Source organism: Thalassophryne amazonica, chromosome 5 (genome assembly GCF_902500255.1).
Source record: "Thalassophryne amazonica chromosome 5, fThaAma1.1, whole genome shotgun sequence".
Classification (NCBI taxonomy): domain Eukaryota; kingdom Metazoa; phylum Chordata; class Actinopteri; order Batrachoidiformes; family Batrachoididae; genus Thalassophryne; species Thalassophryne amazonica.
In genome coordinates this window covers 6,753,529-6,767,248 of record NC_047107.1, presented here as the reverse complement: position 1 = coordinate 6,767,248, position 13,720 = coordinate 6,753,529, and the positions used below count along the sequence as shown (strand labels likewise).

General features: G+C 41.5%; 1 protein-coding gene across 1 annotated transcript in view; it reads right to left on the bottom strand.

The window, feature by feature from the left end:
• ggt5a (gamma-glutamyltransferase 5a) overlaps positions 1-13,720 on the bottom strand; it is a 223,320-nt gene that overhangs the window by 164,562 nt on the left and 45,038 nt on the right. Inside the window, exons 4-6 of the mRNA XM_034169431.1 lie at positions 11,252-11,379; positions 9,070-9,148; positions 5,679-5,695 (exon numbers count right to left, since the gene is read on the bottom strand). Of these exons, the coding sequence (XP_034025322.1) occupies positions 5,679-5,695; positions 9,070-9,148; positions 11,252-11,379 (224 nt within the window). The remainder of the gene's footprint in view (positions 1-5,678; positions 5,696-9,069; positions 9,149-11,251; positions 11,380-13,720) is intronic.

The following is a 13,720-nucleotide window of genomic DNA, read 5'->3' as shown; positions in this document are numbered from 1 at the left end:
CCGGTTTTTGCTAGCCTGTGCACTGACCTGTTTGCCTGTTTTTCGGATCCTGTCTCAGCCTAATGTTATGGACACTGTTGCTTATTCCTGCCTGCCTTTTTGTGTACCGAACCCTGCACAGCCCAACATTAAACTCTGAAGCCAACCCTCCTGAATCCAGCATTTGTGTCCAACCGCCTCCAGCCTTTATGACTGATAGATATGCAAGCCACATACCTACACACACACACACACACACACACACACACACACACACACACACACACACACTCAGAGCCACTTCTTGCTTTATAGATAGATTTGTGCTTCTTAAAATGTCCCTGTACAACATGGTGTGGGGCTGGTTTTCAGCAGATGGCACTGGCAAACATTATATAACTGAAGGAAGGATGAATGGAAAAATGTACCACAACATTCTTGATAAAAATGTGCAGTGCCATTTGTGGTGTGTATTATGGCATCCAAAGAGTTCAGTTTTGGTCTCATCAGACCAGACTATGCCAGCTTTTCACAGGTTTGTCTAAATGTTGTGCAGCAAACTTTAAATGAGCTTCAATGTGCTTCTTCTTCAGCAATGAAGTCTTGTGTGGTGAGCGTGCGTACAGGCCATGGAGGGTGAGTGCATTACTTGTTTTCTGTGAAACAACTACCCGCTAATTCCAGGTTTTTCTGAAGTGGTTCTTGGCTCTTGAACAACTCTTCTGATAATTGTTTTCGGTCCTCTGTTACAAATCATGTGAGGATCACATTCAGAGTTTTAGAAATCCTTCTATAACTAATGCCATCTGTACGTTTTGCAACAATAAGTTTGCGAAGAGCTTGAGGAGAGCTTTGCTTTTACCCATCATGAGATGTTTCTTGTGTGACACCTTGGTAATTAGACACCTTAATATAGGCCATCAGTTGGGACTGAACCAGCAGAAATTAATTTGCACTGACAAGGGGCAGGATTGTTTTCTACTTACTGATAGATTTGAGCTGGTGTCTTGGCTTTCTGTACCTTTTTGCACCTCCCTTTCTTCAGGTGTCTGATACATTTTCTTTGTGTCATTTCACATTATTACACATAACTTAATTTATGGACATCTATGGCTTGATTTCCTTGTATCTATTGCTTACTTGTGTTGTTACTGACATCTGGTGAAATTTCATGTCAATAGCACCTTTAGAAATATATTTACTGAGAAACATGATGACATGTTCAATACTTATTTTGCTTTCTGTACAAAAGTAAATGGATTGTCAAAACTCAGTAAATAGTGATCTCAAGCCGGAGAAATTAAGTTAAATATTTAGCTTGACCTTGCGCTCAAATCATTTTGTCCATAGTTGGAGCTTGTAAATTCGTACCTTCTGACCCTGCTCTGCAGAGTTTTTATGGCCTGCTCAGTGATGCTCATAGTTTACAGAGGAAATCGTCACCTAAGACTGAATATAGACAAACGTCAGCCATATTTGGAGGGCTGAGAGCAGTGCTGGTTCTTTAGTGTAGTCTGTAGCCACAGTCTCCATGCTGATGTTTTCTTCTTTCCATCAGCCCATGTGCTCTTCCACCAACGTGTTTACTGGAACATGTCGCAGTATGATTAATAAGTGCATTATGCCGGTTGCCTTGCTGTGTGTGTGGTGTCTTGGCTCAGCTTGCTCTTACTTCAGTGTGTATTTAACCCGACTGCAGTGAAGAGACACAGACACGAATCAGAAAAACACTGATAGTGTATCTGACTCTGACTGATAAGTCAAATAAGGGTATAGTTTTTAATTTGTGCCCTAATGTGGTAATAATGTTCTGCAGATCTGAACTTGACTACAAGCTTCAACAACAAGCCAAGACAAAAATCTGAATTGCTCACACATGGTTATAATGGATTCTCTTTATCGTTTATCAAAGTTACACTTCTGTTTCTAGCTGCAGTGTTTTGTTTTGTTTTGTTTTTTCTCATATGTTGTTGAAGCACCAATTGCATTGCTTCATTAAACCTTTTGATTTTAGATTTTTTTTTTTTTTTTTTGAGGTATAAGGGCCCATTTTTACTAGGGGCCATGGTGGACCAGCTGTTCTCTTAACTACGTGGAGACACACAGGGACAGTTTATTCAGTACGCTGTTAAACAGATTAATCATGAAAGTGGACAAAATGTTCGTGGGAGCTACGGTGAGTGTGCATGTGGGGCTGGCATGCACAACAGCGTGCACACACAATTTACACACGAATTTATGGACAAAAACGGAACACAGGAAGCCTGTTATGGAGCTCTGCAGCTCACCATTAAGCAAAAATTAAAAAAGACAATAATAACAGTAAAAACATATTTGAATGTGCACATGCCCAAATGTGTCTGCACTGGTTTTTGTTCGGAACAGTTACACAAATAAACTATTTTAACACAAGCAGGCCCCCATGGCTCGCCGTGCCAGCTGCCTGATGCACATTTGTGCATCACATATGATTTGAACACTGATGGAATGAAAATGTTTCCTCTTAACAGAAACAAATTCATCATGTGATGGCACCTTCACAACAAAATTTGTGCAGTAAATAGCTCCAATTACATTCAGGAAACCAGCTCTCGCTGCAAAATGTGCTATAATGTTGGAATGTACCTGGATGAGATTCAGATGATTGTGTTCCACACAGCTGTCGGCTCGGCGTAAGGTTGACTGGCACATGCCTGACCAATCAGCCAGCTCACACTGGAATGCCCCTGATGCCAGGAAGTCCAGCATGGTCAGCACCTGTGTGGACACAGACAACCCCTGGCTCCTCGCTGTACTGCACTCTGGGCCGACCGCAGTTCTGTGCACGTCTCTAGTCACAGTGGCCTTGGTCATCAAAATCAGTTTCAGAGCCAATTATGCTAATTTGGGAGTAAATACTCGTGTTCCCTACTCATGCCGAATTGCACCATTTGCAAGGTCCTGTAACAACGCTAACGCAGCCACTGTTAGTGCCATTTTACACATCACTTTGTGAGTGTAAAAGTGTTTTTATATTCATCCATGTAATTCCAAACACGTGGCTGTGTTAAATGTTCATCAGTGTGTCTCTGATGTGCACATCACTCTGATGACTTCTGGTTTTCACACCATTAACGGTTCCCTGCGTCACCTGTACATGTTGGAGATGGCACAACAGCTGCAGAAATGTACGTACACCAGCCAGGATTTTTGCGTGAGGCACCGCACATTTCCACGGTCATTTCACTTTTGATACATCTGCATGTGGACGTGGAGATGGACGTACGCCAGGTTTTTGTGCATACACATGCTTTGTACACAAGGGCTGTGGTCACAGACACTGCTAGCTGGGGGTGCTAGCTGTCATGGAAGACTGTTTCTGTCCTTTCTGGGCATTTTAATGCAAACAGCTGCTATAATATGGCTTGTTGGCGCTGTCAGAGAAGGTCCCAGGTTCTCTCCCAACCCGGTACTGTCTGTGTGGAGTTTGCATGTTCTCATGAACCTTAATGGGCATAGAAAATGAATGAATGAATTGCCATGTAGTTAGCTGCCCTTGCAGCTCATCTAAGAAGTCTGTGCTCCAGCATTTCCACTGAGAGAAATTTTCACTCACTCACTCATCTTCAACCACTTACTCCAATTAAGGGTCACGGGGGGCTGGAGTCTATCCCAGTAGTCATAGAGCGTAAGGGTGCCAGTCTGTCAAAGGGGATGTGAAATTTTCATGTTCTTTAATGTGTGTTGCCAGCAAGGGCGCAATTTAGAACTAGAAACTGGGGGAACAAAGTGCGAGGCCCACAGTGCCGAAGCCCATAGGCCGGGGTCTGGGGGCCACTTTAGGCCCCCATAAGCCAACGCTTTCTAGATAAACTCAGATGCATTCTGAGCATCCAGAACAGTAATTTTAATGTTTTGTGAAGACCATATAGTGGACAGCATTTGACTTATGCAATTTGAAACTGTGGATATAAGTACTTTATTCTGTGAATAGCCAGCATTGATTTTATTAACATCCTGGTGTAAATAAGGTATCACCACATGTGTAGAACTCAAAAGGAATGATAGGTTGAGTTTTCATTAAAAAACAACTGCAATGTGGTAAAATGTATTCATAAATATGACAGAACAGGCTCTTAATAATTATTAACTATCACATACTCTATTTTTTTTCTCAAGATTTGTTTTTGCATAAGTTTGAAAAACAACAGATCTTAAGTTTAGGATAAATTACTTATCATGAATTTAATTTTCGAAGTGGCACTAATGACAATACTCATACTGAACATAATTTCACTTGCATAGACTGATTTTGGAGATCAAGCAATAATTGCAGATGGGCTTTCTGAGGTCCCAGATAGCTTTTCTGATTTTCTTTTCTAACTTTCAGAATTTAGTAAATTAGCATATGGTCCATTGATACTTATGTGTAGACACTAGTCCCTAGAGGCAACAATTTTTGGTTTCAAATCTGGGCAAATGCAGTCCCAGAAAATTCTGAATGTGACAAACAAGAAACAGGTGTTGTAAACAAGTCAATGCTGCCAAAAATAATACAAACTTGCAGAAACAAAGATACTATTCTGACATGGTTTTGCACATAAGACTGACATAGCATGTTTCAAGTACACACATATATGTCAGAAGGTGGGGGGGGCATACCATATTCTGTCCCCCCTGGTTGAAAAGGTGGGGGGGCGCATGTCCCCCCTATCCCCCATCAAATTGCACCCATGTTTGCAGCGTTGGAACTTTTAGCAGTGACAGGGAGCTTTATAACATTAGGCCCAGTTAATCTATGATTTCTGAGGAAATAACCTAGTCACAATTTTTAATAATCACAGCCAAGCCACCTGTCATTAAAAAAACACTGCCCACCCCCACCCCCACCCCAAAAAATTTCACTTAATAAAACACCTGAACCAAGATTAGCCTGTTAAGTATTAGTTCACTGACTCTGAGATGGGGGTGTGTCTGAGCTTCAGTCATCATGCTCAGGTCACACAAGCTCTCACCCACACTCAACCTCTTTACCCATTTATGAGTTGGCCATGATGTAGGCGGAGTCAGCACTGCCAACATGGTGACACCATCCAGGTCTCTCTAGAAAACCTCAGTGATGCCACTCTGGGTGTGTGCATGCAAAAACAGTAGGTCCCTTTCGCTGCTCCCTTGTTTCCACTTGGGGTCACCACAGCAGATCCAAGGTGGATCTGCATGTTGATGTTGAGATATGTGTGTGTGTGTGTGTGTGTGTGTGTGTGTGTGTGTGTGTGTGTGTGTGTGTGTGTGTGTGTGTGTGTGTGTGTGTGTGTGTGTGTGTGTGTGTGTGTGTGTGTGTGTGTGTGTGTGTGTCCTTCATATTGTTCTAACAAGTGTGAGAGGAAAACAGTGGAGTCAGACAGTGTCTGGCATGATCCTAGGATGTAAAGTAATACCTGCCATCATCTTGAAGAATGAGGTGGGCTTCATAGATAATTGGCAAAGCTTCTGGGGAAAACCTGGTTTTGTTAGGAGAGACGGCATCCATCCCACTTTGGATGGAGCAGCTCTCATTTCTAGAAATCTGGCCAATTTTCTTAAATCCTCCAAACCGTGACTATCCAGGGTTGGGACCAGGAAGCAGAGTTGTAGTCTTACACACCTCTCTGCAGCTTCTCTCCCCCTGCCATCCCCTCATTACCCCATCCCCGTAGAGACGGTGCCTGCTCCCAGACTACCAATAACCAGCAAAAATCTATTTAAGCATAAAAATTCAAAAAGAAAAAATAATATAGCACCTTCAACTGCACCACAGACTAAAACAGTTAAATGTGGTCTATTAAACATTAGGTCTCTCTCTTCTAAGTCCCTGTTAGTAAATGATATAATAATTGATCAACATATTGATTTATTCTGCCTAACAGAAACCTGGTTACAGCAGGATGAATATGTTAGTTTAAATGAGTCAACACCCCCGAGTCACACTAACTGCCAGAATGCTCGTAGCACGGGCCGAGGCGGAGGATTAGCAGCAATCTTCCATTCCAGCTTATTAATTAATCAAAAACCCAGACAGAGCTTTAATTCATTTGAAAGCTTGACTCTTAGTCTTGTCCATCCAAATTGGAAGTCCCAAAAACCAGTTTTATTTGTTATTATCTATCGTCCACCTGGTCGTTACTGTGAGTTTCTCTGTGAATTTTCAGACCTTTTGTCTGACTTAGTGCTTAGCTCAGATAAGATAATTATAGTGGGCGATTTTAACATCCACACAGATGCTGAGAATGACAGCCTCAACACTGCATTTAATCTATTATTAGACTCAAATGGCTTTGCTCAAAAAGTAAATGAGTCCACCCACCACTTTAATCATATCTTAGATCTTGTTCTGACTTATGGTATGGAAATTGAAGACTTAACAGTATTCCCTGAAAACTCCCTTCTGTCTGATCATTTCTTAATAACATTTACATTTACTCTGATGGACTACCCAGCAGTGGGGAATAAGTTTCATTACACTAGAAGTCTTTCAGAAAGCGCTGTAACTAGGTTTAAGGATATGATTCCTTCTTTATGTTCTCTAATGCCATATACCAACACAGTGCAGAGTAGCTACCTAAAGTCTGTAAGTGAGATAGAGTATCTCGTCAATAGTTTTACATCCTCATTGAAGACAACTTTGGATGCTGTAGCTCCTCTGAAAAAGAGAGCTTTAAATCAGATGTGCCTGACTCCGTGGTATAACTCACAAACTCGCAGCTTAAGCAGATAACCCGTAAATTGGAGAGGAAATGGCGTCTCACTAATTTAGAAGATCTTCACTTAGCGTGGAAAAAGAGTCTGTTGTTCTATAAAAAAGCCCTCCGTAAAGCTAGGACATCTTACTACTCATCACTAATTGAAGAAAATAAGAACAACCCCAGGTTTCTTTTCAGCACTGTAGCCAGGCTGACAAAGAGTCAGAGCTCTATTGAGCTGAGTATTCCTTTAACTTTAACTAGTAATGACTTCATGACTTTCTTTGCTAATAAAATTTTAACTATTAGAGAAAAAATTACTCATAACCATCCCAAAGACGTATCTTTGGCTGCTTTCAGTGATGCCGGTATTTGGTTAGACTCTTTCTCTCCGATTGTTCTGTCTGAGTTATTTTCATTAGTTACTTCATCCAAACCATCAACATGTCTATTAGACCCCATTCCTACCAGGCTGCTCAAGGAAGCCCTACCATTATTTAATGCGTCGATCTTAAATATGATCAATCTATCTTTATTAGTTGGCTATGTACCACAGGCTTTTAAGGTGGCAGTAATTAAACCATTACTTAAAAAGCCATCACTTGACCCAGCTATCTTAGCTAATTATAGGCCAATCTCCAACCTTCCTTTTCTCTCAAAAATTCTTGAAAGGGTAGTTGTAAAACAGCTAACTGATCATCTGCAGAGGAATGGTCTATTTGAAGAGTTTCAGTCAGGTTTTAGAATTCATCATAGTACAGAAACAGCATTAGTGAAGGTTACAAATGATATTCTTATGGCCTCAGACAGTGGACTCATCTCTGTGCTTGTTCTGTTAGACCTCAGTGCTGCTTTTGATACTGTTGACCATAAAATTTTATTACAGAGATTAGAGCATGCCATAGGTATTAAAAGCACTGCGCTGCGGTGGTTTGAATCATATTTATCTAATAGATTACAATTTGTTCATGTAAATGGGGAATCTTCTTCACAGACTAAGGTTAATTATGGAGTTCCACAAGGTTCTGTGCTAGGACCAATTTTATTCACTTTATACATGCTTCCCTTAGGCAATATTATTAGACGGCATTGCTTAAATTTTCATTGTTACGCAGATGATACCCAGCTTTATCTATCCATGAAGCCAGAGGACACACACCAATTAGCTAAACTGCAGGATTGTCTTACAGACATAAAGACATGGATGACCTCTAATTTCCTGCTTTTAAACTCAGATAAAACTGAAGTTATTGTACTTGGCCCCACAAATCTTAAAACATGGTGTCTAACCAGATCCTTACTCTGGATGGCATTACCCTGACCTCTAGTAATACTGTGAGAAATCTTGGAGTCATTTTTGATCAGGATATGTCATTCAATGCGCATATTAAACAAATATGTAGGACTGCTTTTTTGCATTTACGCAATATCTCTAAAATTAGAAAGGTCTTGTCTCAGAGTGATGCTGAAAAACTAATTCATGCATTTATTTCCTCTAGGCTGGACTATTGTAATTCATTATTATCAGGTTGTCGTAAGAGTTCCCTGAAAAGCCTTCAGTTGATTCAAAATGCTGCAGCTAGAGTACTAACGGGGACTAGGAGAGAGCATATCTCACCCATATTGGCCTCTCTTCATTGGCTTCCTGTTAATTCTAGAATAGAATTTAAAATTCTTCTTCTTACTTATAAGGTTTTGTATAATCAGGTCCCATCTTATCTTAGGGACCTCTTAGTACCATATCACCCCAATAGAGCGCTTCGCTCTCAGACTGCAGGCTTACTTGTAGTTCCTAGGGTTTGTAAGAGTAGAATGGGAGGCAGAGCCTTCAGCTTTCAGGCTCCTCTCCTGTGGAACCAGCTCCCAATTCAGATCAGGGAGACAGACACCCTCTCTACTTTTAAGATTAGACTTAAAACTTTCCTTTTTGCTAAAGCTTATAGTTAGGGCTGGATCAGGTGACCCTGAACCATCCCTTAGTTACGCTGCTATAGACTTAGACTGCTGGGGGGTTCCCATGATGCACTGAGTGTTTCTTTCTCTTTTTGCTCTGTATGCACCACTCTGCATTTAATCATTAGTGATTGATCTCTGCTCCCCTCCACAGCATGTCTTTTTCCTGGTTCTCTCCCCTCAGCCCCAACTAGTCCCAGCAGAAGACTGCCCCTCCCTGAGCCTGGTTCTCCTGGAGGTTTCTTCCTGTTAAAAGGGAGTTTTTCCTTCCCACTGTCGCCAAGTGCTTGCTCACAGGGGGTCGTTTTGACCGTTGGGGTTTTTACGTAATTATTGTATGGCCTTGCCTTACAATATAAAGCGCCTTGGGGGAACTGTTTGTTGTGATTTGGAGCTATATAAATAAAATTGATTGATTGATTGATTGATCTTGGTGCACGTGGTGGAACAAGCCTTTATCAGGTCCGGTGTGATGGTCCTGGGCACTGTCTCTCTGGAGTTGATTATTTTCACTTTCCATTTGAAATGAGGAGAAAGTCTCATCATCATTTTAAACTGATTATGGCCTCTACTGGTGGTTGGCTCTCACTGCGGTATTGTATCACTTCCTGTTCCGGAGCACAGCGGTGTTTTTCTGTATCTGTTAAATCTGCGCAGTTAGATTGATCTAGTTATGTAGATTACGATTTGTTTCACAGTGTAATCTTCACGTGCCTTAACTAAAGCACTCCTTCTGCTGAATCACCTCTAAATTATTTACACATTATTCACTTTGCGTGTTTTTAGGAATCCGCTAGCTTAGCGTAGCTACTAGCTCTTAGCCGATTTAGCATGGCGGCTTCTCCTGTCTCTCCCGCACTTTTCTGCTCTGGGTGTGAAATGTTTAGTTATTCCTCGGCCTCCTTTAGCAGTAACGGTACTTGTAATAAGTGTAGCTTATTCGTAGCTTTGGAGGCCAGGCTGGGCGAATTGGAGACTCGGCTCCGCACCGTGGAAAATTCTACAGCTAGCCAGGCCCCTGTAGTCGGTGCGGACCAAGGTAGCTTAGCCGCCGTTAGTTACCCCCTGGCAGATCCCGAGCAGCCGGGAAAGCAGGCTGACTGGGTGACTGTGAGGAGGAAGCGTAGCCCTAAACAGAAGCCCCGTGTACACCGCCAACCCGTTCACATCTCTAACCGTTTTTCCCCACTCGACGACACACCCGCCGAGGATCAAACTCTGGTTATTGGCGACTATTATTCTGTGCTAGGACCAATTTTATTCACTTAGGCAGTATTATTAGACGGTATTGCTTAAATTTTCATTGTTATGCAGATGATACCCAGCTTTATCTATCCATGAAGCCAGAGGACACACACCAATTAGCTAAACTGCAGGATTGTCTTACAGACATAAAGACATGGATGACCTCTAATTTCCTGCTTTTAAACTCAGATAAAACTGAAGTTATTGTACTTGGCCCCACAAATCTTAGAAACATGGTGTCTAACCAGATCCTTACTGTGGATGGCATTACCCTGACCTCTAGTAATACTGTGAGAAATCTTGGAGTCATTTTTGATCAGGATATGTCATTCAAAGCGCATATTAAACAAATATGTAGGACTGCTTTTTTGCATTTACGCAATATCTCTAAAATCAGAAAGGTCTTGTCTCAGAGTGATGCTGAAAAACTAATTCATGCATTTATTTCCTCTAGGCTGGACTATTGTAATTCATTATTATCAGGTTGTCCTAAAAGTTCCCTAAAAAGCCTTCAGTTAATTCAAAATGCTGCAGCTAGAGTACTGACGGGGACTAGAAGGAGAGAGCATATCTCACCCATATTGGCCTCTCTTCATTGGCTTCCTGTTAATTCTAGAATAGAATTTAAAATTCTTCTTCTTACTTATAAGGTTTTGAATAATCAGGTCCCATCTTATCTTAGGGACCTCGTAGTACCATATCACCCCAATAGAGCGCTTCGCTCTCAGACTGCAGGCTTACTTGTAGTTCCTAGGGTTTGTAAGAGTAGAATGGGAGGCAGAGCCTTCAGCTTTCAGGCTCCTCTCCTGTGGAACCAGCTCCCAATTCAGATCAGGGAGACAGACACCCTCTCTACTTTTAAGATTAGGCTTAAAACTTTCCTTTTTGCTAAAGCTTATAGTTAGGGCTGGATCAGGTGACCCTGAACCATCCCTTAGTTATGCTGCTATAGACGTAGACTGCTGGGGGGTTCCCATGATGCACTGTTTCTTTCTCTTTTTGCTCTGTATGCACCACTCTGCATTTAATCATTAGTGATCGATCTCTGCTCCCCTCCACAGCATGTCTTTTTCCTGGTTCTCTCCCTCAGCCCCAACCAGTCCCAGCAGAAGACTGCCCCTCCCTGAGCCTGGTTCTGCTGGAGGTTTCTTCCTGTTAAAAGGGAGTTTTTCCTTCCCACTGTAGCCAAGTGCTTGCTCACAGGGGGTCGTTTTGACCGTTGGGGTTTTACATAATTATTGTATGGCCTTGCCTTACAATATAAAGCGCCTTGGGGCAACTGTTTGTTGTGATTTGGCGCTATATAAAAAAATTGATTGAATTGAATCTTGATCTCTGTCACTTCTGCTCTCACAGAGACCTGTGGGCGGACCTTACAGAGCTGTCCATCACTGTGAATATGGCCCCGCCTCCGATGCCCATGCTCTGAGGATTGATGAGTGATGTGCACAGCAGTGCAGCAATGGCGCCATCTACTGCCGAGCCCCCTCTTTTAAGGATATCCCTAAAACATTTTACTCAAAGCACATTTTTGACCAAAAAAATCAAAAACCTGAAGGAATTACAGTTAAATAAACTAGAGGAAATGGGGAGGAGCCAGACACTTATTTAACTATGAATGATGGCAGAAGAAGAGGCCACGAGGCCCGCTGGTGCTGATCTGTGGATTCTCTTGTATTCAGTGGCTCCTCCTGTACGGGCATATACCTTATCACATAAACAGACATGTAATAAGATATTTATCACATATTACAACAAAAATCATACACATGGTTTTTGACTGGGTTAAAAGAGACCTGCTGCAGTTCAAACTATTAACATAAAGGATTTCAGGTAGATTTTATAATGCAGTCAAATCTCTGTATAAAGCCTCAGTTGCATGTGTTCAGGTGAATAATTTGAGGGCTGGCTGGTTCCCCAACTCCATTTGGAGTGAAACAAGGCGCCTACGTTATTTGGTTTGTATATAAATGATCTAGTAGATGAAATCAAAGAAGCCAACCTCGGTATCTATATTGACAACCTAAGTATCTTGTTGTACACTAATGATATTGTCTTGCTGGTAGAGTCTGAAGTGAAGTTACAAAAAAGGTTGAATATTTTGAATGCATGGTGTAAAAAATGGAGACTGTCTCTGAATTAGGATAATACATAGGTAATTTACTTCAGAAAGAAATGTGAACAGAGATGCTCATGCAATTTTATGTATGAAGAGACATCTTTAACATTTACAAGTTCATATAAATACCTTGGACTGGTTTATAATGAATTTATGTGTTTTAGTGAGGGAACTAAACACCTATCAGAATCTGATGGGAGAGCCCTCAGATCAATACAGAGTAGAATGATCTTACCGGATATAGGTTTCTCTGTGTTTACAAAACTTTATGATGCAATGGTTGGTTCTACAACCCCATTTCCAATGAAGTTGGGACATTGTGTGAAATGTAAATAAAAACATTACAATGATTTGCAAATCATTGTAATCAATCATTTGCAAATCAATATTAGCCAGGCCTGACTTGCACGGCTGCTGCTGGTCCAGAACGCTGCTGCCCGTCTTTTGACTGGATCCTGGAGGTGTGACCATGTTTCGCCCGTTCTTTTTTCCCCTTCACTGGCTGCCTGTTTGCTATCATATTGATTTTAAAATTTTATTGTTTGTTTTTAAATGTCTTAATGATCTTGCTCCACGGTATCTGTCTGCCCTGCTCGTGTCTTACTCCCCATCATGTTCTCTTAGGTCACGAGATCAAGCTCTGCTTGTAGTTCCTCAGACCAAGCTCAAATGTAGAGGTGATAGAGCTTTCTCTGTTGTTGGTCCCAGATTGTGGAATGACCTGCCTGCTCTGTATCAGGCAGGCGCAGTCACCTCTAGTTTTTAAATCTCGTCTTAAAACATACTTGTTTTCTTTGGCTTTTGACTAGAGGGTTGATGATTTTACTGTTTTAAAAAACTTTTATTGTTGCCACTGTTATTTATCGTGTGATTATTTATTTATTGATTGATTGATTGATTTTATGTCTTTGTACAGCGCTTTGGTCAACTTTATTGGTTTTAAATGTGCTCTATAAATAAACTGGATTGGATTGGATTGGAAATCCTCTTCAACTTACATTTAACTGAATACACCACAAAGACAAGATATTTAATGTTTGTATTGATAGACTTGATTGTTTTTGTGCAAATATTTGCTATTTTGAAATGGATGCCTGCAACATGTTTCAAAAAAGTTGGGATGTGGCAACAGAAGACTGGGAAAGTTGATGAATGCTCAAAGAACACCTAATTGGAAACAGGTGAGTGTCATGATTGGGTATAAAAGGAGCATCCCCAAAAGGCTCAGCCGTTCACAAGCAAAGATGGGGTGAGGATCACCACTTCTCTGAGCCCGCGCTCATTTGAAATGGACAGACGCAAAGTGGAAAAGTGTGTTGTGGTCTGATGAGTCCACATTTCACTTTTGATACATCTGCACGTGGACATGGAGACGGGCATACATGAGGCTCCAGCTCCTTATCCACTGAACTACCTGAGACGCAGTAACACATTCAAATGCATGCACTTCTCTTTTTGTGATTATTAGCCAAACGTGGGACCTCATTTATAACCACTGAATGCTCACAAAATGGGACATAAAAGAGGTTCTGAGGAAGAATCAGCTGATGTGTGAACTCAGAGCATAAACAGCCTCTGGTCACCAGCATCACCTGAGGAGGACAGTCTGTGTTCATGCTGCCTTTGAGTGGACGATCCTGTGGAGCCCCCTGAGACTTTGGGGTCCTGATCTTCAACCTGGACACACCCCAAATTAATCCAGCCTTGTTCTGCTCACTGACTGATC